This window comes from Podarcis bocagei (genome assembly GCF_964188305.1).
Source record: "Podarcis bocagei genome assembly, chromosome: 4".
Taxonomy (NCBI): Eukaryota; Metazoa; Chordata; class Lepidosauria; order Squamata; family Lacertidae; genus Podarcis; species Podarcis bocagei.
The window spans coordinates 77,479,804-77,506,569 of record NC_138128.1 but is presented as its reverse complement, the minus strand read 5'-3'; the positions used below and the strand labels follow the sequence as shown (position 1 = coordinate 77,506,569).

Sequence of the window (26,766 nt, the reverse complement as noted above, 5' to 3'; positions counted from 1 at the left end):
GTGGGGAGAAGATCGCTTCTCCCCGCCGCCCCTTGCTTCAAAAGAGGTCCGGGGACAGCGGGAAGCGCTTCCCGCTGTCCCCGGACCTGGGGCTGCAGGGAGAAGATCGCTTCTTCCCCGCTGTCCCCGGACCTCTTTTGAAGCAAGGGGCTGCGGGGAGATCGCCGCCCCTTGCTTCAAAAGAGGTCCGGGGACAGCAGGGAAGACCCGCTGTCCCCGGAGCTTGCGGGGCAAGCTTCGTTTTGCGAAGCAAGCCCATAGGGAAATTCGTCTTGCGAGGCAACTCGAAAACGAAAAAACCTTTCGTTTTGCGAGTTTTTCATCTCGCAAGGCGTTCGTCTTGCGGGGTACCACTGTACTATGTATGATATAAATGGGGGGGGGATTCGTAACTAATGGAACAGCTGGTCTGTACCACTTCTAGCATACAGAAAGCCTGCAGCACATAGAAAACTGTTATGGAAAGGGACTGTAAAGGTAAAGGGACCCCTGACCATTAGGTCCAGTTGCGAACGACTCTGGGGTTGCAGTGCTCATCTCGCTCTATAGGCCGAGGGAGCCGGCGTACAGCTTCCGGGTCATGTGGCCAGCATGACTAAGCCGCTTTTGGCAAACCAGAGCAGCGCACGGAAGCACCGTTTACCTTCCCGCCAGAGTGGTACCTATTTATCTACTTGCACTTTGACGTGCTTTCAAACTGCTAGGTTGGCAGGAGCAGGGACTGAGCAACGGGAGCTCACCTCATCATGGGGATTCGAACCGCTGACCTTCTGATCGGCAAGCCCTAGGCTCTGTGGTTTAGACCACACCACCACCAAGATATGGATCTTGGTGGTAAACCCGGGACTGGTCTGTACCACTTCTAGAAAACAGAAAGCCTGCAGCACACAGAAAACTGTAGCCTAGCCTTTCCCCTGACCTCTAATTTTTCTATATGGAAAATATATATTTTAAATATATATATGTTCAGTCTTTGATATAGGTTACATATGACCCTTTAGTGCAGCAGAAGTGGGGCAATAGCTTTTAAGGAGATTATAAAATGGTTACATTAAAAAAACCAAAGAACCTGAGCAAGAAGACAACTTTTTGTCTTTGGAATTTTGGCTTCCAAGCAGTCGGCAGAAAAATGATGTCTCAAAATCACACATAGCTGTCTGCAAGCAAGACTTATTCTTATTCATTGAATTTATATACTGTCCTGTACCCAGAGCTCTCAGGGCAGTTCACATACATTTTTAACCAAAAAATTATAATCAACCTGTGATGGGATGATTAGCTGCTTGTGCGTAAAATCATGGTCCCTCAGAGTTTGTGCAACTCCACAAACCTCTGTGTGTGACAGAGCTCCTCAGACATGTCTGCCCTAGTCACTTGCAGATTCCGACAGTGGTTGTTTTCGGAAGCGCTTCCAGCATAGAAGCTCCTTAACGGAAACACGTCTTCTGGACTCACGACGTGACAGCTTCCGGCGAGGAATGGGTCTCCCTATGGGAGCTTCTGACACCTCCCCACTGTTCTCGCTGGACGTGTCCCTGAGCCCTCCCTCTTGCTCGCTTTCCCTCAGAGATCCTCCCCTTTCCCTGCTAGTTCCTGCTTTAGCTGCTGCGTCTCTCTCAGCCCTCGTGAGACTTTCCTCCAGAGATCCATCTCTCCCCCTGCTGGTCCCTGCTTCCGCTGCTGAGTCCCTCCCAGCCTCCGTGAGCCCTCTCCCCACCTGTTCCTCCGATGGCAGTTCCCTGACACAACCGGACCACACCCAGCATAAAAAGCCCTTCTATCTTTAATAGAATCTTTTGCACTGAAATTAACAAATCTATTCTACATGTTAGGCACATGGGAAATTAAACCTAGTTTCCTTAGCCTTGTGCATAAACTAGTGCAAGACAGAAAAAAGGCATACAAATAATACTTCCTCTTTAAGGTGTCATTTAACAAAAATGTTCAAGGATAACATCTTACCCTTTTTTAATATTTGAACTCTTCACACTGCTCATGAAACTGAGAGCAGGATGTGCCCCTAAATATTGGTTATACAGTATTCTGGGATGGGAAGTGAGGAGAGTTTCTTCAGCCATCCCTGAGCTGCCAGCATATTTTAATTATTACCCGCTATCACCATCACCACTTCCATAGAGTTGTTATAACATTTTGCAGTTCTTCGCTTACTGTTCCTTAAAACTCTGTGAGATACAGGTGAGGCTGCAGCAAAGTGGCCACAACTGCACGTTGTGCTAATGTCTGGTTTTAGTGTGATGTGAACAAGAAGCACATCACATAAGGAGCCGTTATGAATCTCAGGTCTGTGTGATTCTCCTTCCCCTCTGGCCAGGAGGATGGAGCTGGGGGAGCATACCCAGTCCAGCTCATGCACATCTGGCTAAGCTAGTGTGACACGCAACATGGCCAATGACTTGACCAGTTTGAATTGGTGTCGCCCCACCTCACCTTCCACAACAGGTGCCCAACCTGCACATTAGACTCTCCGCCTGTTCAGGCACACATGCTATATTAAACTTGCGCTTAGATTTGGCATTCTCCGGAGGCGCAAATATGAAATATTATTTCAGTTGTTTAGAGCATGGTGCTCCTAACGCCACGGTTGCAAGTTACATCCTTGTATGGGGCAATTGCATATTCCTGCATTTTTTTTGGGGGGGGGGTTGTACAAGATGATCTTCAGGGTCCTTTCCAACTCTACCATTCTATGACTCTATGGTTTTAATCTCTTTCTAGCACAGGTGGGCCTTTGATTAGGCAGTATACGGCAGCTACCTAAGGCAGCCTAAATTTTGAGCACCAAGGAAGTGTAGCAGAATTAGAGACAAGATAGCGCTGATCCCTGGGGCACAACCAACCAGGAGGTTCTCTGATATGGCAGGACCACTGAGATGAATGGGAGATGTTTCCATTCATTTCACAGAGACTTGGATAATATAGTTTCCTAGAGGAATGTACCCTAGGACAACTAGCAGACAAGAAAAAAATCACTTGGCTTTTCTGTTTTGGATACCCCAGTCTCTTGAACTGGCCCACAATGCCTTGAAATGCAGCCAAAAGACAAGCCCACATGGATCTTATTACTTTAATCCGATGCCAAATAATCTTTTATTCCAGCCCCCAATTTCCTCCTTCCAGTCACCCACACAAGGGCTGGCACCACCCCCAAGCCTCCTCCTCTTCCTCTCCCCCACTGCTCCTGCCACCCCTCCCTCTCTCCTCAGTCATCTCCACCCAATAAATGCTGCTAGCACTGCCATCCCCACCTCTCCTCCTGGCCCATCATCCTCTGCTTTTGGTTTGTCGCGTTACTAGTGGCAATAGTTTCCCCTCCAGCCTGCCTCATTCTGGGTGAGACAGCTGAGAGAGCGCCTTGGATGGACCCCCTTGGCCTTTCCCCAGTGAGTCAGGGAGGAGGAGGAGAGCTCTGCAGGAGCCTCGCCAGGTGGGTTGGTGGTGGTGGTGGCAGCAGAGCCTGTGGGTCGTGAAGTGAGCAACAAGGGGGACCAGGGCTACCAATTTGTCACAGCCACCTCACAGGTATTGGCTTTCCCCATGAATGTGCTGGCCTTGTCCCCACCTGTCAGGGAACTGACATCGGAGCTAGAGGCGGAGGGAAGGCTCTCAAAGGATGCTGGAGAAGGGCCCAGCAGGGAGAGAGGCAGCTCCGCAGATGGGGAAGCAAATCAGCGCAACACCAGGGATATAGAGGGGCTGATGGGGGAATCGGTGAGAGGGCTCCAGGACTCTTCACCGGACACCAGCGGGGAGAGCACGGGTCCTCCGCTACCCACGCCCACTAGGCGCAGAAGACTTCCGCGCAGAGAGAGTAGGAGGAGACTGGGTGTCAAACAACTTTTATGTTGGGAAAGATTTAAGAAACGCCCACTGACGGATTCTGCTAGCGACTGAGGCCGCCACGAAGTGAAGGGCTGCCCAGACTGAAAGGTTTAGCAAGGCCACAAAGCCTGGAGAGGCGGCAACTTATGCACGAGCAACCCATACACATTACACCACCCTTCCATACATACATACTGTTCAGTCAACTCACATCCCTAGAGAGTTGCTGTCTCAGTTATGCTTGTACACAGAGATGGGTTGAGTATAGGAAAGCGGGGAGGTTAAAATGCATTCAAAAAGGCTGGGCACGTTCCAGCCCCATTTCAACAGGGTCTTACTCAAATCAGGGTTCCTTCCTGCCCATCACCCCCTTTCTCCCTTGCCTTATCACATGCCAGACTTCCATTTAAATGATGGCACTTGTTGTTTACAAAGAAAGGGAAGATTTGCAAGCTCCCTCTCCCCTGACCAGTTACATGCCCTGTAGGTTATTTTCTGCTGCAGATTATGAGGATTGTGGTCATCTGAGAAGCCACCTCACAGTGTCTCTCCTGCCATCTTTGTAAAGTGGTGAGAGGGAACTGTTAACATTGTCTTCCTTATTGATACTTCACAGTTCCACACTCACCCAAATCCATACCTCTGGTTAAGCTCTGGTTACTAAAATGGATTAGAATGCTCTCCCCTCCACCCGTTGGCATATATAAATCTTAATGATAACATGGCACTTGCATCACCCTTGTGAGACCTAGCTGCACCCAGGCTCCACCCACTAATCTACAAGGCCTTGCCCCTTGGGCTCCTCCCCCTGGGTGTATGCAGCAGTATCCCTATTCTCATCTGTCAAATGTTGCAGAAGATGACATTTTGTGTGGTCCATTCAGAGACAGGCAATGGAGATGGGGTATTACATAACACAGGCCTGATTCACTGACTCTTTTGTACACCTGAACTGGGGAGGTGGGAATAAGCAACACTCTTTCCTAAAGCACTTAACTGAAGTCTCACTGGTTTCAACTTTACTAGATTATCTGAAAAGAGTTAGGTGGTCTGGTGGCATTTTCAGAGCCAACCTGGGGGGACGGGACTGTATTTGAAGAAGAAGAAGAAGAAGAAGAAGAAGAAGAAGAAGAAGAAGAAGAAGAAGAAGAAGAAGAAAGACTTAAAATACAAAGAGGGTGAAACTGCTTCCTAAGACTGCAGTCCTAATATTAGATGGGAATCGTGTCTGTCTGGTGCTGTTATTAACAGGCTGTGTTCAGTTCTGCAAACTGAAACCATCACATGGCTAAATCTCTGTTGCCTCAATTGCCCAGGGATTCTAACCATCACCAGTGTTTTAATATGACTGGAAGCCTCCCAGAGGGTTTTTTCTAATACGGTTCAGGTAAAGGGTTAGCCTTTGAGCATCAGCATTGCTGGTGGGTCTTATCTGCAGTGACTCACAATTCACAGAGAAAAAAGGGGGGTTGCTAATTAAAAAGAAACTAAACCACCACCTTAATGAACAGAGAGATCAGACATGGATTCCGTGCTGCACAAAGGAAGGTCAGAATGGTTGTTGCTACACTCAATATGCACCCTGGTTGGATCTGCAAATGCACCAAAGTTAACCCCCAGGTTCGTTCTCTCTCTCTCTCTCTCTCTCTCTCTCTCTCTCTCTCTCTCTCTCATTCACTTCTTAAATAAATTCAGCATGTCTGTAGCATACACCAAGAGAAAATAAATATTCCCCAAAGGGCAGGTTCACTACTCTGAAACCTTTCTCCCATAACACAATCCTGAAAGAAAATCCATGGCATTTATGATGACTGCAATTTTTTTTTAAAAAAAAATTGGCCATGTCCCACCCTGGTTGCTAGGAGATGTCCCTTCTAAGACATCATGCTGTATAAACAATAAAGCATTTCTGTCGACATAGCAATTGTCTAAACCACTGAATCAAGAGGCACTTATTGGCATGGTCACCCCCTGCCTCCTCCACTTCTATATTCTGCTCATATGACAACATGAATAATCACAAAGGCACCACACACTTGCTATTGTTAAACCCAAGCCTACTTGAAAGAAAATACCCAGCTCCCTTGTAAGAAAGTTAATGGGAGGCTATGAATTTCAGCTCTGACTCCAAAAACGCACACACGCACACACAGAGAAAAAGACGTATGTTGAGGGGTGACCCTTTTTGAAGACTGCATTCCTGCGAGTGTTTGGGGCGGGACGGAAAGAGACCCTGGTTTCATTTGTAAAGCATAAAATAAAGTTTGGGGGTGGGGATCATGAACATCTATATCATCCTTGCTTTTCAAGTGGAAAAGCCAGGAAACCAACCCTTAGGGCTGCATTTTGTTCCCCTAGTTTCATCTATGCAGAAAAGGAGACAAGAGCAGTAATTTAACAGAAAGCCTGCTCATGCCCCTTTAAATGGGAGAAATACCCATAAACCTACATGCTGCAGTACACACTTTGCTGCAGCCATCTATATACAGCCTTCTAACGGTCTTACTGTATCAGAAGGCTCCTTAGTGCCTTTTCTCTCTCTCTCATTACACTCAGCACTGCTTTTTGCAGTGAAAAGAGAAGGGGGTGGGGAGGAAGAAAGCTGAGGAAATGAGAAGCTGCCACCCAAGTCACAGAGGCGCATATGCACAGAAGGAATTTACAATGTGTCCTTTAAGGAAACACATGCATCAGTGCTCAGAGCCCATTAGATTATGCGTCCCTTAGGGAATATCACAAAGGGACATGAAAATGCAACATAACCTCATTCCTGTGTTCAGACTATAGGCATCTGAGCTGCTTCTGTTTCCTTTTCCTTAAAGAATATTCACAGCTATTAAGCACCAAGAAACCACCACAGGGCCCTTTTCTGGTGCGTAAGGTGTCCTCTTAAAGGGCAAGCCCACACAGCATCTTCATTTAGGGTTCTGCTCTTATTTTCCACTATTGTGTTTCAAGGCTTATGTTGGGGGAAGCCAGCTGGCTTCAGGCAAAATTCAGCAAGGGCTAGTACACACTAGATTGGCATGCCCAGGACTCAGTTTACCCCAAGTACCTCTGCATCCAGGGTAATTACAACACAACTGGGGGAGGGGATGTTGGAACAGGGCTCAGTAATCTCACGCCAATATTTCAACCTAACAAAAGAAAGTTTATAACAACAGTTGATTTGGGTGTTATTTCCCCATAAAATAGGCCGTCAAGATAAAAAACACATACCGCAGCAGCACATTCAGTGACTTCTGTTGAAATTAATGGATTATTTCAACGGCAAACAAGTGAGCGCGTCCCAGCAGAATTTCTGCACAGATTTCTTACCAACAGACCACAAACCAACTATTTATCCTCACGTGAGAACTACGCAGATGCTAATTGTTTAACCTGCAAAACTGCCATTTCTTAAACTGACTTCCATTGCACTGAAATAAAACGAGCTCACATCTCAAGACAATGTGATAATCTGCCGGGGGGTGGGTGGGGTGGAGAGAATGCCCACCACCTGCGCTGGTCACTGCAACAAATCTAGAATCTCTGACTTTAAAAAAAGAAACATTTGCCTTTCAAAGCGACCCCCACCCCCACCCACCGCAAGTTTTGGCTTGCAATGACATTTCACAGCCTTAACAATTATCCACAGTCACCAAGTTACAACGTACCACATCTCTGCTCTCACTGCAGTGTGAGATGTCAAAGTAAAACAAAGGAATCCATGTAAAGAAATTGCTGTTACAAATAAAGGTACCTTTTTCTTCCGATCCTTGGATCTTTTCCTATGTTTTCTCTTTTTCTCATTTTCTTCTTCGGCGTTAAGTTCTAAATCTCTGTTTTTCTTGAGCTGTGATGCTGCGTGAGCCATAATGCATTAAGAACACCCTTTGCAACAATCCTTCCTGGTATATAAGGTGATATCCTCAGGCACCTTTAACCAGCCCTCCTCACAAGCAGTGCCTGGAAGAAAAGCTGTGGCTGGAGCCAGGAAGACATTCGCAATTCAAAGGTCTTGACGAAGCTGGCAGATGCTACACAAATTCATGCTTGCAACATCTCTTCCAGTACCTTTCTGTACCTGAAGCTCGGCAAAACAGTGCAGCCATCCTAATGCATTTAACGTAACGAGAAAGACAGCTGGGACAGAGAAAGCTGTATTATGGCTGCATCCCCCACCACCAGCTGGAAGTGTCTAAGTGATTCCACTGAAGGGGGTATGCTGGAAATGATGGCTTCCTCTTACAAACACTCCAAAGCAACAACTCCTGTCGGATCAGTGTTTTTCTTCAAAAATCCTCACATGCATTTTAGAAATCCACCACTCAAAAACAACGGTTAGGATTTATACTCCCTCACTTAATTCTGCATGGTGAGCCACTTAACCCACAATGAAATGGAGCAGCTCCCACTTTAGATTAACTGCTGATGGTGACAAAAATAAAAAAATAAAAAATATATTTCTCCTCCCCCCTTCATTTTACCATGGAGACCCTGACTGCATTATGTAGAAAACAATGCATGCATTGCTATATCTTAACAGCGTGCCCTTTATGCTGAATGTTCGATCTTGCTGCAAGGATTACAGAAAGCACTGTTGTCTTATTCTTCCTTTCTTTTCTAAACACATGCTTATTACAACACATCTTGGGAGGGGGGAGGGGGGAGATGTGATCATGCGAGCGCACGAAACAGGCCTCTAATTCATAGGAAATTTCCTGGCAATTTTCTTTTACATGATCGAAAGGGGGAAAACAGAACCCACCCCCCTGCACAGCCAGGAATCTGTGTAACAAATCCTATTTCCTTGCACTGAGCAATGTAGATGTAGGCTTTTATGGAAGGGCTTGCTTCGATCACCTTGCTATTTTTGCCACCTGAGTCCTCAGTGACTGCAGCTTTTGAATATTCATTAGGGGAATAAAATAGCATCAGTATAAAAAGACCTGCAGGGGGCATTTTCCACTAGTATGGGCTCAAAGGAGATCAAGACAATTTTTACCACATGTCTTTCTGTATCTGTTGGCATCTAAAATTATGCATATATCAAATATATATATATAGAGGGAGACCATACTGTGTATGTATCAACACAATGTATTTATATATGTGTGTGTGTTTCTGTGAGTGAGCATTTGTGTTTGCTCACATACACAGACACTAGCATTATTGTTTACAATAGCAGTGCTATAGAGAAACCAGACAAGGAAGGAACCAACTTGACAAATAGAAATAGAAGTAGCAGCCTTTTTAAGGGGCACTGTGATCGCATCTCCTTGCTCTAAATACAGTTCTGGAATCCCGGGGTCTGTGACAAAGGACTCAAGCAGAGATTTCCCTTGGGGTTACTAGAGGAATTATTTGTGTGTTGCCCCACCCCCCAAGCCTCGCAGAGGCAGAAGCTACACTCCTCCTTGACCTTCTTCCCAGATTATTATTTCTCTCTACACATCTTGATTGGCAGAGGAAGTAGAGTGCTGACCCACTTCTTTATCCTTCCCTAACCAGCGCAATGCAGGCAAGCCATATGCCTTTCTCTGTCTGGTGTTGACTGGTGGTGCTGAAGGCCAATGGTGCCCATCCTTGGTTTTTCATAGGTTTTTGGCTTCTCTGGGGTCCTCCCTATCGCCTTCACACAACCTTACAAGTGCACCACAGGTCTGTATGGTCTCACAGGGTTCTCACACTCTTCCTTTCTCCTTAGGGCTTGTTAGGGTAGCCAGCGTTTGATTTTAAACATATCTGAGTCTGTCCCCTGCTCCACTCTGCTCCAAGATGGGTCCCAAAGACAGACCTAGGGCTGGGAGAGCCAGGGTAAAATATGGCACTGCATGGGAGGAGACAGAATTGGAACCAAGTGTAGCGTGCTGAACAGAGCTTGGCAGAATTTGATCTTTACTGGCTTTCCAGATCTAGGACCTAACAGCAAGGATCACTGAACATTGCAAGCAGTAAATATTAAGCTATATATAAACTACATAATTATGTAGAATAACATAATAAACTACCATGTGATACCTTTGTAACAAAGGTAAGGTAAATGACCTCTGGATGGTTAAGTCCAATCAAAGGCGACTTTGAGGTGCAGTGCTTATCTCGCTATCAGGCCGAGGGAGCCGGTGATTTTTTTTCTGTCAAGTTTAATGATTCATGAGAGGGAGAGGGAAATCTGGCTTGGGAAATTCCCTCTTTTTGTTAAATAAAAGAAAGGTGCTTCACATACAGTATTCTAATCACGCACAATATCATGTTATAACATAGCATATCCAGTGAGATAATATTTTATTTCTAAGATATAACTCTCATAAAGTTTTATAAATGTAATATAAATGGATCCTGATAAAGCAATAGCATTTCGCCCAAATAACAAGCCAAAAAGGGAATCTCTAGAACAGGGGGTTCTTAACCTGTGGTCCATGCATGGGCTTCAGGGGGTCTGTGAACTGATCACACACAAAAAATCCCAGTGCAATAAAATCTTGCAAAAAATGTGCATATTTCTGGGGAGGAGGTCCACAGCTTTCAACAGATTCTCAAGGGGGTCCATGACACACACACACACACACACACACACACACACACGGTTAAGAAGTACTGCTCTATAAGTTATATGTGACTTTAATGGTGCATAACCTTGCCTTTCTCATGCTCAGTGGACCATGTCAAAATCTCAGTTCCACCTCAGCTGGATGAGCAACAGTTCCTCAACTTCTTCTTCCTTCAAGCTCACTGTAAACTTTTCATGACCTGGGATAAAACCCAGGAAGGAGAAAGAAGGGTTTTAAAAGAGGATCTCCCATCCCTGCCTGTCTGCCTCCTCACCTCAGAGTGAGGAACATTGTCCCCCACAAAGGCTTGCCTCTTAAAATTTATGGGTGGGTGGTGGGTGCCCCCCTCCCCACCACAGAGTGTGGTGCATTATTCAGTTGTGTGGTGGGTACGTCCTAAGGGCACCCCATTGTCTTTCAAGACAGACAGCTGCCAACAAAATCCTGCCCCGGTGGGCAGCCTGGCTGCTGCATTCTGTACCAGTTGAAGTTTCTGAACTGTCTTCAGAGGCAGCCCCATGTACAGTGGTACCTCAGGTTACAGACGCTTCAAGTTACATACGCTTCAGGTTACAGACTCTGCTAACCCAGAAATAGTACCTCGGGTTAAGAACTTTGCTTCAGGATGAGAACAGAAATCGTGCGGCGGCAACAGCGGAAGGCCCCATTAGCTAAAGTGGTGCTTCAGGTTAAGAACAGTTTCAGGTTAAGAACAGACCTCTGGAACGAATTAAGTTCTTAACCCGGGGTACCACTGTGTAACATCTAATCTAGAGGCTACCAGAGTTTAGATGACAGAAGTTGGGCTATCCCGGTCCAGCTAAGGGCATCAGCCAAAGCTGATGGAAGGCTTTGGGCACCACTATGTACACTTTAGATACACTTAATATACTGCTTCTGGCTCCAGGGCAGACTCCCAATGAACAACCCTGTATGATACAAGTCTTTGTAAACATGAATTTGTTGCATTTGTACTTAAGAAGTGTACACCTCATGGGTGCCATGTATTTTTATAGAAAAGAACTAACTTCGTTGTTATTGTACTTCACATCATTAATATTTATTAGTGAGGATGGGGTAAAGAATCAAAATGGGACACCCCTTAACAACTGCATAATATTATTGCAGCCGACATTCCAGAAATGTCTGAAGTTTGCTCTTGCATCACTTCCAAGACAGGTAAGATGTGTAAATAATGAATTTGTGCTATGCAGCTCTACGCCCACTCTGACAAAAACAGAATGGAAAGCAGCTTCTCTGACCTAATTATTACACTCGAGAGACCATATTGGCTGTGAGTCCTGGAAGGACTGCTCCCTGCCTTGCAGGCCTTTTCTACCTGGACTGCGAGGGTGTGGCTTTGACTGACTCCAGAGACAAAAATGGAGGTTGCTGTGGGGTGGGGTTTGTTGTATCTTTATTTTAGATCTTGTGATTTTGGTGGGAATTGTTCAGTTTGGTTGTGTATTTTTGAATGTTTTATTTATTGTTTATGACTATTTTTGATGTGTTGTTGAAAGCTGCCTTGAGCACAGTTTTAATTGTGGAAAGGCGGCATACAAATAAAATTATGTATGTATATGTTTGTTTGAATGAATGAATGAATGAATGAATGTAAGCATGTAAGATGTTAGATAGAAAGCACTTTTTTTCATTTTTATTTTGCTTTAAATATTCAAAACTTTGGACTTCTTACAAACTCCAGTACAAAATTAATGGTGGCATTTAAGTCTATGCAAGTCGTGGTTCCGTTTTAGGTCCACTCAGCTTGTGACCCACTAAGCAAAATTCAGCTTCATGAACCACCTGTTCTTTTCTTTTCGCAGCTGGATACCTGTGTCTGGGGGGCTGCGTTCAGCTTGGCGGGCTACAAGTTCTGCAGGCCCAGTTTATTTTTTAAACAGGCTGGAATAGTGGCAAACAAATACATGCATTTGTAGAGGGAAATCTCATTAAATTTACACACATAAAGTGACATTAGAATACCCCAAAATACCAATTTTTAAAATTTTTATTTTTTAATAAACTAGATTCTAGGACTTTCATGTCCTGCTTGTGAGGTTCCAGAGGCAGCTGTCTGGCCAGAGTTAAGACAAGGCTTCTGGACTAGACAGAATTTTGCTTTGATCCAGGCAGTTTTTTCCTGCCCTTTGTGTATACATCAGTCATGACAGTGCTTCCTATTTACTTGTGGTTCAGCTCAACCGATCTTTTGCCCACGTTCATGTCACTTATTCAGGAACATGTACAATTTGTTATTCATGAGCAATAAACAGAAAACAGTAACAGTGTATGAGAATCCTTCTATCTGCAATAGTATCAGTAAGTCAATCTACCCAAAGCAAATGGATCTGGGTATGACGCAGGAGCCAGGGACAGCAGCCAAAAAAATCCCAAAATCAAATGTAGCAGCCTCCCCCGTCAGCTACGATGATGGTGTCTAAGCTCCAGACAATGGAAGCATACAAAATGCAGCTAAGGAAGATATATGCAAACCATTGCATCACAGTGCTGTAAATCAGGCACAAAGTCACTACCACAGTGGTTCTTCATTCAAGCTCCAATCATGCTTCAAGGTCAGGGAATGCTGCTTTTGAGACAGTGGTGAGTCCTCTGAAGGATGCCCGGTCCATTCTGAAAGCAGTTCTAGGGCAAGGCTCCCTAGCACTTAGGAATCTCTCCTGAAATAATTTTTTGCACAGTGTACTTGCTGACTACATATTCATCTTTCCCAAGAAAAGGATTCTTAGGTGCAGCCTTGTAAGCTGAGCCCACAAAACATTTCTACCAGCTCATCTGCTCATTTGAGTAGAATCTTGAGCTGACATAATAGGCTGTACCATTTCAGGCTAAAAGTGAGGGGTGATTTTTTTGTAGTGTGCTCTCACTTTTTTAAAAAAACTCCCCACCCCCTCCACCCACCCCTTCCCTGCAAGCATGATGCAAACTCATCAAGGAGAAAGGTTCAAGTCCAAACTGTTCTCTATTCTAGTTAAAGGGAGCAGTGTTGTTTTTAAACACAGGGCATTAAAATATATAAGTATACTGATGTGGAAACAGGGTTGGCACAGCAATGATGACCCACCTCATTGGGTACCAATGGCGCTTCCCTGTTACTTCTTCCCTGATTACTCCCACCCCCCAATTTGTAACTATGGGGATGCATGTGTGTTCCACTGGTGTGTTTCCCTCATGATGTGATTGTAAGAATAGACTTTTATTTTTATTTTTTTAAAAAAAGCTTTTTCAGTGCATGCTTATTATGGGGGTGGAGATACCAAACCCATTATGATACAGTGAGTAAATGCTACAACACTGGGCAATTCTAGTAATTTATGATTCAATGTAGAGTGTAACAGATGACCCCACCTCAACAATGTAGGGATAGCAGTTATTCTGGATTAAATAATCATTCGCACAAAGCTGTGGTTCTGTGTATGAAGACATGGGGCAAATTCATTTATTTCTAGAATGGCTACCCTACTTCTCAAATTAAGTCAGAACCCAAGACTATGAAAAATATAATAAAAGCACTTAAGAATCAATATAAAAATCAAACAACATAAAAACTAAAGCAGATACTACTACTACTACTACTACTACTACTACTACTACTAATAATAATAATAATAATAATAAAGATAAGGTAAAATCAACTGGTGAAATGGTTGGTAAAAAACAGCATTCATGGAAGCAGAATGTTGTTGAGGAGGAAAATGGAGGAGATCTCTTTAAGTCAGAAAAAGTCCAGTCTCCAATTGCCACCCACATCATCTCTGAAGTCAAGAGCACAAGCTACACAAATCTGTATAAGGAAAATAACAATTCTGTGAGGAAAAGCATTCTTTTTATTTTTGGATGATGCATGCATGTGACACAACAAATATGATCTCAATGAGACATTCCCTCTTCTGTGGAAGAGAGAAGGAAGATGCTGAAATTCTTGCTTAGAGACCTTACAAGCTAGACTGGCACCTGAGGGAGGGGGAGTCTGTCACCTGGCATTGCCACTTCTGTTCTTGAAAGCTTTTTAATAGTGTCCAGTTCCTTTTATAGTTTTGGCCTCTGTCCTCCCCAAATTAGAACTGAATTTTCTTGGCTGCTTTTACTCCTGTTTCCACCTGCTATTTTAGTGGATTTTGGATGGATTCCCCCCCCCCCCCAATCCTCCCAAACAGAAATTAGCTGTCTTCAGAAATAAGATAGGATACAAATTTAGAAAACAAACAAAAGCCTGGGGAAGACACAAAGCAAAGGGAGGCAAAGCCTAGAAATACCAGATGAAATACAATGTATTAACAATATTAATGTGCCCAGCAAATTGCAGCATGTCGCCCCATTCAAGGGCTTGATGTAGCTGCTCATTTAAGGAGTGTGTTGCTTGGGCAAGACATCTGGAAGCATGATGCCTTTTCATCCCCTTTTTCATAAATTTATAACATAGAAGGGCTGATGTCCCAAGAGGACCTTCCATCAAAACTCAATTTCAACAGGAACTACTTGACATGATCAGGGTCTTGCACCATGTCACATGGAATCAGATTCTATAGCATTTCAGTTCGGAGAGACCTATGCAAGTAACTACGATGCATCTAACAACCCCTTCTCCCAGCCAGAAACAGCATCCTGTTGCTACTGCAGAAAATGGTGCCTAATTCACTTATCTGTAGAGGACATGCTAAAGTAGGACACTCAGCTTACATTCAGCCCAATGTGAAGAGTTCATTCCAGCTTAGACTTTTCCGCTCATTGCATGCCAGCTGAACTTGTACAGATTTGTTCTCCTGTCCGCAATAAACACGTACAAACTGACGCCGTGATCCTCCTAGTCATTTCTGCCCATTAAATGTTCAGTATGCCAACGAAATGTGATTTGCAGCCATCCCAAGTAGTACAGCTAGTTTACGGAAGGCATCCATTAAAGACCACGTGTACCGTTTCAGTTTCAAGGAGATGCCCCAAGGAGTACCTCTAACGTTACTTGATGATCCTAAACATTTTAAATAATCAATGCACGATAATGTGGAGCATCTAGTGATGAAAGTAGATTACCTATTTTGTTAGAACTCCGATAATGCTGCACAGTGAATGTGGATAGAAGAACTGTGCCTCAGAGCTGAAATAAATCAATTTCACACACCCCTCCCAAAAGCTCCTTTGAAAATATGGATGCTAAATATCCCCACCAAGGTATCATCTCAATATTGAAATATTTGCCACAAAGCACACCTAGACGTTCAGGATCTGCTTTTCCATAACTAGCTCCTGCATAGCTGGATCAATGTCTATATGGTCCATCCACCTGAGTACTAAGAATTCGGGTGAGTATTTCACACAGCAGTCAGCATCTCTTCTCACATAGAAAGGCTATATAACTAGAGAGAGGCTGCCACACAGCCAGGATCACATTCAAAGGGTTTCATAGTTAGTTCTATATCAATATCTTACAGTCATCAAGTTCCAGTGCTTGATATTTTGATAATTGCTATTAGATAGATGACACACAATGGCATTTGAGATCTGACAGCACTGGGAGGTAGGCAGGTGATAGCATTCGACAAAAGCATTTATTGATGACATTCTATTTCATCATTGACAGCCCATGGCTTATGAGAGTGTATATTTAATGCCTGCCAAAATAATCATAAGAAGAAACCAACAAGTAACCAAAAGAGAGAGGGGGGAGTGCCAAGAGGTCCTTAAGAACTTGAACTTCAAAACACAGACAAATGTTCCAAAGCCCAAACGCAAAGTTGTGGGGGGGGGGGGAATCACTTTCAAAATTAAACAGCAAAACGAGAAGATAAGGTGATGTTTTAAAATAATGCATATATTTGTGGCTGTGGATATTCTTTTCAGCTCCGACACACATATATATTCCTCTTCACTTTTGCCTTCTGTACTTTGCAGAAAAAATCAATCTTTTTTCTACAGTGGGGTCCTGCTATTCCTCTTGAAGCAAGATCTAGGAGGGCAACCCAGTCTGTTTATGCTGTAGTCACTCAGGTTTTGAAGCACATCCGGCTATGGCAACTGGATTTGCATATAAAAATATCAGATCTTAGAAATGTAAAATAAGATTTCTTTTAAGTGGTACCTCAGGTCACAGACGCTTCAGGTTACAGACGCTTCAGGTTACAGACTCCGCTAACCCAGAAATAGTACCTTGGGTTAAGAACTTTGCTTCAGGATCAGAACAGAAATCGCGCAGTGGTGGCGCAGCAGCAGCAGGAGGCCCCATTAGCTAAAGTGGTACCTCAGGTTAAGAACAGTTTCAGGTTAAGAACAGACCTCCAGAACGAATTAAGTTCTTAACCTGAGGTACCACTGTATATGGATGTTAGAAGAATGTTTGAGTAAGGACCAGAAAATGAATGTGGTTTAATAAGATTTTAATTCTGGTTTTGCCTCATGGCACTCAAGAACATTGAAGAGCTTTTTCCTCTCATGGTAGCCTTGCATTTAAGCATTGTATTGCAAGGAACTGCTCATTGCTTGAGACATTTGGAACTGAACTGGCTAAAACACTCAAAAATGCACTGAACAGAACAATCCTCCCTTGTCAGAGCAATAGAAAAGATGACCTAATAGGTCTTTTCCATCTTAGATCCTGTCATCACAATCTAGTTTTCCTTTCTGAAGACAAATTTTATGCATTACTCTCTCTACTTTCCATTATAGCAAGATGCTGTTTTGTATAAGAAGAATTAGTTTCAAATTTTTTGGAGTCCTCTATTGACCTTGAAGGCTGTGCCTTATATTCTATACTTTTCATATATAACTTTAAAAGTTGACATTTTTGAGCAGAGCAATCCAGTTTGTCACCAACACTGATCAAAAGTCTATGGTTAGGACTGTGATTCTGGAGAAACACAAAAATGTATTATTTAGCCATAGGCTTTTGCCGTATCCATTTGGAATTCAATGTTATGTGAATTTCAACTTTGTTTTCAAAAAGCAGCTTTCCACCTTTTATGGTTGCAAATATGTGATTAACGTGTGTGTGAAATCCCTGCTGAAATTGATGAAAACACTTTGATTGATTCAAAGGGTGCTCTGATTAATTTAGGGTAACAGATTTAAAAATAATTATTTTAAATCAGAACACTTCTTAAATCAGAGCAGGTGCCTTCTTAGACGAGATACATGCTATCCTTTGACATAGGAAAAATGCTTTTTAAAAGATGGCACCTACATTGGCGAAAAGCAAATAAATAATGCATTTTCTTCTTCTTCCAAGGAAACTGTCTTATTTGTATGCAAGTTTAAGACAGTCATGTAAAATCCACCTTCCTATTTCCATTAATATGCTTACATAATTAAATGACTGACCACACAATGATGCACATATCTCCTCTGAAGTAAGCCCCACAACATTCAATGGGTCTCACTCCTAGGTATAGGATTGCAGCCTGAGATTTATTTAACAGGATGGGAGCCCCTTTAAAATTCTGGGGAATTCAAGCGCTCACATTGAAAGGAGTCACCCATCCATGTTAGATCTAAAGCAGCATAAATCAAGACGCACAGCAATGGGAGAGGAATAACTGTATATAGAATGGAAGGATTTCATATTCAGATGGGTGTGCAGCTGATTATTCCTGAGACAACGAAATGCACATCTCTCTTCTTTTATCTTGTTATGAGCCATAGTTGGAACAAATCAACAGAACTGGCTGACAGGCTACAGAGTCCAGCTGAAAAGTTGGCAACTGTGTGGGAGGGAGGGATCCTTTTGAAAACATGCATGGATGTGGATCTGAGTGGCCTCATCCTACCTATGTTCTCCTTCTATTCATAGGTATACGTCCACAGCATCCCAGATTCTGGCATGCTGTGTATTTCCTGGAAGGCCACTGTTGCTGGCTGGCTGTCAGGCTGACCTAGGTAGTGGGGGCAGAGGAGCAGAGGGAGAGGTTGGCTTTCCCAAGGACTCTCAAATTAAGCAGCACACATTCCTGGCAAGGGACTTGGAACTTGACAGGAGTGCAGGGATAAGCTGCCAACTAGCGCAGAGGTGGGGGAGACGGGACACCTGAGAATTTACACTTAAATACAGTAGTAAACTTTTCAAAAAGTGCCTTGGAGAGCTTGTTAAGTCGATCACTTAAAGTGAGGCACAGCTTAAAACCATCTCTTACAATGTTTAATTAAAACAAAAGGTAATTTCCAAAGCAAATATACATTTCTTCTCCTATGGGGTAATTCCTGTATAAGTGGGTATAGTAATTCAGACCCTGGGATGCCTAATCGCCAGACCACAGACCCAAAAGAACATTAGCCAGCCCACCCCCGCCCCCCTGAAGCCTGTAAAATTGCAAATCAAAAACTGGTAGAAATCCAAAATGGTTCAGCTTCACTTTTAATGGAAATAAGCAATTGGGAGGGTGGATTTTACATGACCCACCCCCTCCATGCACTGAAAGGTGGTGCAGGAGCAATGTGGCCAAGCAATGCTCCTCCCCATGCAACACCACCACACTCTCCAAAGGTTGACTATGCGCCTACTTGTCTTTTTCATAAGTCTAAATGCATATGGAGCTGCTGTTAGATTTTAACAGAGATGAGCTGCACATTCAACCATACACAGGGAATCTGATGGCAATATCTCCCATGCTCTTCAATGGGAAGGAAGCACACATAAGCAATGGCAGGGCAAAGCTCTGGATGGGCAGGGTTCTAAAACTTGGCCTCTTTTGCAGCTCCCATTCATTTCAGAGGGACTAAGAGAATCATATAAGTGTAGATTTTGATAGGACCATGAGGGTGATCTAGTCCAACCCCCTTTGGCCCAACATGGGGCTTGAACCCATGACCTTGAGATTAAGTGTCTCATGCTCTACTGACTGAGCATGTTCAGGAGAGCTTTCCTGTGGCTTGTACTGTCATTTGCAAGGTATTTTTTCCCATTTGTTCTTACAACACCCCTGCTAAGAACCTGCTTTAGTTCACCCAGTGAATGCAGTTCTGTGTGTCTCTCCCCCCCACTCTGGCACATGAGAATAAATAGTAAAAAATAAAAGAAGCTACATGAACAGGCAGACTCCATAGAGGCTGCAGGATTCAGCTGATACTGGTGCAGAATTTGGATTGACCATGAACAGAATTTTATTTTTAGGTGAGTACAGAACAGGTGAAACTAAACAAAAACTAATGATACAACACAGAGATTATCATACCCACAACTCCATAATCACACCATCAGTTTTCTCAATGCTCGAAACCCCATCTGGAATAATTTTCCTGAGGCCAAGGAAGCTATTGAAAAACCAGAAGCAGTTTGCAGAACAGCTAAGAACAAAATTATGTCATCCACTGTGAGAGGCAAGGCTCTGCAACAACACAACACACACACACACAGAGAGAGAGATAGAGAGAGAGCGCTTTTCTGTTAAGGTCTGCTTAGTCTTTCCTTTCTCACTTTTTTAGGGGGGTAGGGGAAATCATATGCTGCCACTGTCCTTCTGAAGTAACATACAGAAAAGTATTAACACAACACAGCAATCTACAGTAAGTCTCTCTTTAGAGGTGACTCAGAATGATTGGATGCTCAGTCACTGAGAGATTTGTTTCCGGAAAGCCTCTGTGTGCTCAGTGTTGAACAAAGGCCAAGGTTTATTGTTTACCCTTTAGAAATGTCTTTCTTTCACTCTTTCTTTTTCTTTTTGGACAAGCTCTGTTTCTACCCAGCCCAACAGCTAACTGGAAAAAAACAATGCCCAGATTTCAAATTAAGTCATATTCAAATTAATGTTTTGTTGTTGTTTAGTCGTGTCCGACTCTTTGTGACCCCATGAACCAGAACACGCTAGGCACTCCTGTCTTCCACTACCTCCTGGAGTTTGGTCAAACTCATGTTGGTAGCTTCGAGAACACTGTCCAACCATCTCATCCTCTATCGTTCCCTTCTCCTTGTGCCCTCAATCTTTCCCAACATCAGGGTCTTTTCCAGGGAGTCTTCTCTTCTCATGTATTTAGTCCAAATAGAGAAAAAGTCAACATCATCTTGGTTACCAGTCTTAAGCAAGGTGGATTGCTTTGAGGTTGACTGATATAGCTACTCCCTGTGTTATTCTAGCAATTGTTTGTAAAGCCCCACCACCAAGACACCCTTTCTAAATTGATTTGCCTGCAGAGGAATCCCTCTGTGTGTTACAGGTGTATTGTCTAGTCCAGGGATGGAGAACATCCTGTCTGGAGGACAAATGCAGCCCTCCCAACCAGCTCTTATCTGGTCCTGTTTCAGACCCGTTCTTAGCCCTTTTGCTCAGCAGGGATGTGGTCCTTAAACTTTGCTAATGCATCTCACTTGAATGGAGGGAGAGTAGAGGGAAGTGTGTGAGTCTGTGTAGAAATTAGCTGAAGAAAGGCGAAATCTACAGTCACTGCTCTGCCCACCCCTGGCATGTGCCCTCCACTGTTGTGCCCCAAAGGGAATACAGCTGAAAAAGGTCCCCCACTCCTAAAGGTGTGCTCTTGAGTCTGCAAGGCTTTGCCACTGCCCCACAGACTGTGAGAATGAGCATGCCCTACATGCCCCTGCATACCACAAGGGATGCTTGCCAAGACATCATCTGCCAGGGTAGCTTGCCTCCCACTAGGCACCTCTTCCCAGGTTAGGCCTGGGTTTGTTAGGAACACAGCCAGTAGGACAGGAAATGAAGTGGGATGGTTAGGCCAGACACATTTATGTTCACCTGGAAAGTAATGAACACAGCCTTTTTCAGTGTATAAATATGTAAAGGTATTCCGATGATTCTGCATACAGCTTCAGTCCCCCTTGCATTCAATATCAATTCCAGAATTCTCACATCTGGATTTGACCCTGACAAAGCTCTAATTCCCTCTACATGGACAGAATACGAGCACATTCTCCATGAGGCAAGGTGAACATGTACAATGGCCGGCTGCTATGCACATTAACCACTCAAGTTTCCTTATCCCCAACGTATACATATACAAGGTTTGCTACCCTTTCTAGGTGCATGGGCACATTTGGGTTTTTAGGTGAGTCCTTTGATCACTGCCCCCATTGGCCACTTCTGTTCTTCAGCCCTATGCACTTTTTAAGAGAGAAAAAGGGAACTACCTCATGACCAGGGGGGGAATGGGAAGTGGGGAAGGCTCAGATATTTTGTGGGTGTCAAGAGAACAAGAGTAACCACTGCAGCCCCAAGCACCATGTTGGTGACTCTAGTATATATGTGGTGCATGAATTTATATGTTCCTGCACACACACAAGGGTACTCAAAGTGGCTAATAATTAAACCACATGTCATCAATATTCAAATATAAAACTGCAGAACATTTTGCCTTCCAAAGATGATTGTGGAACACAAACAGAAAATGAAATATTTCTGGATGCACTATCATCTTTCAAACGCATTTATAGATACTACTAAGCAGAAGTGACTATTCAATTTGATGGCACACATTATTTTGACGTTTAATGGCACTGTGAGAGTTAAATGTCTGTTGCAATTTTCTTTAGTTTTCTCTTCTTTCTGCTGAATTACCCCAAATCTTGATATTTATTTAAAACTAGATTTGGCATATAAAATTCTCCCTTAATACAAGAATAAGCAGTTCTGCGCTACCACTTAGATAAAGGCAGAATTTTTGTCACACTCCAGCACTACCCAAAACCTATGTGTTTAAGGACAGCTCCTGTTGCTGGTTTTCTAAAAGTGGTTTGAATTGGCAGATATATGGCAGGGATGTTGGGGAAGAACCTTTCTTTCCTTGCTCCAAAGCTCTCCTCTTTGCAACAGGCATGATGGGCAAAAGAGAGAAGAACGGAGGGGAAAGGTTTGTCCTGTGACAGATCACTGTGCCAACACATTCTCCTCCTCCTCCTCCTCCTCCTCCACCACAAGCAAAACTAAGCCATCTTCCTGTTTTAGCAAGCAGCGTGGGGAGCAGATGGTTACTATGTTCTTCAAGGGGAGAAGAAACTTTGCGAACAAGGGGCAAGCACTGGGGGTCCTCACACTTGATGTTTGGCAGTTTAGCCTCTGGTGGCAAGGAGCTCCCGCCTGAGGCTGATACAACGCATTTTTGTGCATGAAATGCACCTGGAGACGGAGATGGTGTTGCTTCTTTGACCCATTATGATGAAGAGCCATAGCTGGGTGATCTTGCGCCCCTGGCAGAATTGTCCAGATTGCGCCCCCTAGCCACTGATAAATTAGCTCTTCTTTCTGCCTCTCCTCCCCCCCCATTCAATTCACTCTCTATTTAAAACCTTTTCTTATGAGGCAATAATCAATATTTTTATTTATAGACATATTTATTAGCCAATTTTGAGGGGGGCACCGCTTGTGCCCCTGAAGGAAGCCCACCTCACCACCCCTAGCTACGGCTCTGTTATGATGGGTGCATGTATCAGTCACTAGTAAAGGTAAAGGTAAAGGGACCCCTGACCATTAGGTCCAGTCGTGGCCAACTCTGAGGTTGCAGCGCTCATTTCGCTTTATTGGCCGAGGGAGCCGGCATACAGCTTCCAGGTCATGTGGCCAGCATGACTAAGCCGCTTCTGGCGAACCAGAGCAGCGCACGGAAACGCTGTTTACCTTCCCGCCGGAGCAGTACCTATTTATCTACTTGCACTTTGACGTGCTTTCGAACTGCTAGGTTGGCAGGAGCAGGGACCAAGCAACGGGAGCTCACCCCATCATGGGGATTCGAACCGCCGACCTTCTGAACGGCAAGTCCTAGGCTCTGTCACCTAAATCTTTTTGTAATTTTAAATGGAGCATGTTGAGATTTATATGGGCATAATTCCCTCTCAAACATACAAGCCACACTGCAATATTCGGCATCTAGAGGTCAGGATGATGCTACTGGTATTTTAAAGAGTCTAAGCCTCGTTATAATTTTAATTAGTTACAGAAGAAAACTGGGAGAGGGGAATGAATCCAGCTGTGCAAATAATCTTCATCTTTAAGGCAAACCATTTCCAATCCAATCCAGTTTCTGGCCGGAAACCCCAGTGCAGCTAAACTCCATAGTGAGGATGCTTCAAAAGACTCTGATGAAAAGAAGCCTCCCATCTCTCTCTTCCTGGAGGTGATTGCTGAGTATTTACATACAAATCAGATCTCAGAAGATGGAATCAGCACTGGGGCCCTGGTGCAATTGTGCGATATGTAACTCTGCTCTTAGCAACACTGCCAGTGCCTCTGGGAGCTTAAGCTCCCAGCCTGAGTGGCAGTCAACGGCAGAAAGAAGCAAAAAAGGAGGCAAATTGGCAGCGTTTTTTATCTTTTATTGTAGCAACACTGCATGGTGAAATGTGTGTTTCAGTTACACCCAAACACTTCACCCAGAAGACAACTAAATTCTAGGCTATTCAATGCAAAGAATAGCTTTTTGTATCTGATCAACTAATGTTTAAAATATTGGACGCAAGTTTTTGATTTACACAGGGCACTTCTTGGGGCAAATTGCATAGATGTTGTATGTGTATAAGGCTAGAATCAAAGGTATGTGTGCATCACTGCCATAAATTATCAATTTATATACTGCTTACATGCCAATTATGGCATGTACAATTATAAAATTCACACAAAATTAAAATAGGTAATACAACTCTTCCATCGAAACAATAAAAATATCCATAATTAAAATTTACCAAAAAAAAACCCAAGGCAATTAAAAAGCATAACAATTAAAACAGTTACAAGAAAAATTAAAACAATTAGATTAGGAAGTTCAAATTAAGGGGAATGCTTGACTAAACAGATGTGTTTTCAGTGGAATAACAATTGGAATAACAATGCTGATGAAATGAAGGCTCTCGTATTTCAGCAAGGGGGAGATTTTCATATATGGGGTGGTGAGAGAAAAGACCCTGCCAGAATCCACAGGATTTATCCAGTTACTTAGGATCACAGGAAGCTGCCTTATGCAGAGTCAGACCATTGGTAAATCTAGCTCAGCACTGTCTACACCAGTGTTTCCCAAACTTGGGTCTCCAGTTGTTGTTGGTTTTACTACAACTCCCATCATCCAGAGCTAGCAAAACCAGTGGTCAGGGATGATGGGAATTTTAGTCCAAAAAAGATGGCGACCCAAGTTTGGGAGACTATGGTCTAAACTAACTGGTAGCAGCTCCTCAGGGTTTGCAGCAGCCCTACCTAGAGATGCTGGGGATTGAACCAGCAACCTTCGGCATGCAAAGCAGACGCTCTGCCACTGAGCTATATAGCCTTTTCCCACTCTTGAGTTCTGGAAGGTATTTCTAACCTTCTTTCCAAGCAGTAGGCATGGCCAAGAGTACTGCACAGAGTACACTTTAACTGAAACCTTAATGGCAAATGCACAACACAAATTTTGACCGTTCATTTTGATTGCCTGTTAAAACCATCAATCCCTATTCACCAACACCCTTTGGATGAGGGCAAACTTTTAAGCACTTATTATTTTCCCGGGGTTGGTTGACTGCATGAAGGAATCCCTCATGATCAAGGCACCTGGTCCCAAAATGTACATGCCACAGAGAAGGGCTCAGCTGAGGTTTTTCTCTGGAGGCCTTTGTTTCAAGTTTGTTGACCGCATGTTGGTGCAGTGGGCAGAGCCACACAGTGTGTGTAGTTCCACAGCATACCCTCCAACATTTCTCCAATGAAAATAGGAACGTCCTATTAATAATAATAATAATAATAATAATAATAATAATAATAATACCCCATCCATATGTCTGGGTTGCCCCAGCCACTTTGGGCAGCTTCCAACATACATAAAATTATAATAAAATAGTAATCATTAAAATCTTCTCTATACAGGGCTGCCTTCTGATGTCTTCTAAAGGTTGTATAGTTACTTATCTCCTTGGCTCGGGGGTTGGATAACTCCATACCCTCCAACATTTCCCTGATGAAAATAAGGACGTCCTAAGGAAAAGCGGGACATTCTGGGATCAAATCAGAAACCGGGACGGCTTCTGTAAATCCAGGACTACCCCTGGAAAACAGGGACACTTGGAGGGTCTGCCACAGCGGGGGTAAAACTGTGAAGAGAATCAGAACTTACAGGGTTAAACAGTTCTGAGTGACGTTTCACATTCTGAGGCGTGGCTATGTTCACATACGGGAGTGGTTTCTCTGTGTGTGAGTCTTCTTTCGGTTTTACCGAGAGGCAAAAGATGTGTGCTATTTCGCCGGGATGATTTAAGATGTTTTGCTACACGATTAAAGACTGTTGGAGATAAGCAACAAGCCTGCGTACGGTCTGATTTATTACCCACACAGTGCAACAGTTTCTACCGCTGCGGAGACTCTGCTGAAGGACGCTGACAGGGAGACTCTGCTGAAGGACGCTGACGCACAGGAGTCCAGTGTGGCGCAGCATAATGTGCCGGACGCCATCATCAAGCCACAAAAACCAGCTGGGTTTTTTATGTGAGATTCAGCAGGGGGGAAAACAGTATGAAGGGAAATACAACTAAAGAACCCATCGCCTTGGTGCCAGTCTTCCACTTCAAACTGTGGAACTGTATGGTGTAAAAAGAGCACAAACAAAGAAATGTTAAAACCACTGTGGGATCCCTCAGCGACTACTCTGCTCTTGTAAAATATTAGATGAACTACCTGTACTATCAGTGCATAATCTTGTACTGCCAGAGATAACATAGTACAAAGCCGCCATATAAACACCAGTCAAAACACTGAGGGCTTCTGCAGACTGGTGAGGGTTTTCTTTCGTTTCATTTTTTGAGGGTGCATTCTGCAGCACGTCACCAACACAAGAACACAGTACATTAGGACCTACCGTAGTTTTCGCTCTATAAGACGCACCAGACCACAAGACGCACATAGTTTTTGGAGGAGGAAAACAAGAAAAAAAAAATCTGAATCTCAGAAGCCAGAACAGCAAGAGGGATCGCTGCGCAGTGAAAGCAGCAATCCCTCTTGCTGTTCTGGCTTCTGGGATAGCTGCACAGCCTGCATTCGCTTCATAAGACGCACACACACATTTCCCCTTACTTTTTAGGAAGGAAAAAGTGAGTCTTATAGAGCAAAAAATACGGTATATAATGGGCCGTCCACAAACCACTCTACTTATTTGTTCTGTGATGCTTCCCCATTACTATCACATTATTGCTACCTGGAGGGGCTCGCTTGCACAACCAGAACCAAGAGGGGGGAAAGCAATAACCCCAGAAGAGTTGCAATATAAAGTTGCAGGATTTCAGCAGGATCTTATGGAACATACACAAAGCCGTATGTTCTCTCCAAACATCTGGAAGGGTCCTTAGTACAGAATTGTAGACAGGGCCGTCTTAAGTATATCCAGCGCCGTGGTGCAAATATTCCTCCGGAGGCCCCCCCCCCGTTTCCCTGAATTGCTGACCTTTTTACGGTGCTGCTGGCAGCTTTGCAGGGCTGGAGGA

At 43.8% G+C, this 26,766-nt stretch overlaps 1 protein-coding gene across 35 annotated transcripts in view; it reads right to left on the bottom strand.

Moving 5' to 3' along the window:
- ANK3 (ankyrin 3) overlaps nucleotides 1–26,766 on the bottom strand; it is a 401,108-nt gene that overhangs the window by 221,249 nt on the left and 153,093 nt on the right. For 8 of the 35 annotated variants that reach the window (XM_081190794.1, XM_081190766.1, XM_081190768.1 and 5 more), the window contains exon 1: nucleotides 7,583–8,224. The exons of 4 other annotated variants lie outside the window; for them this stretch is intronic. In XM_081190794.1, the coding sequence (XP_081046920.1) occupies nucleotides 7,583–7,696 (114 nt within the window). In that variant the 5' untranslated portion in view covers nucleotides 7,697–8,224. Of the gene's footprint in view, nucleotides 1–7,582; nucleotides 8,229–26,766 lie in introns of those variants that run through there. 23 more of the 35 variants (XM_081190792.1, XM_081190759.1, XM_081190767.1 and 20 more) reach the window with 15 other exon arrangements.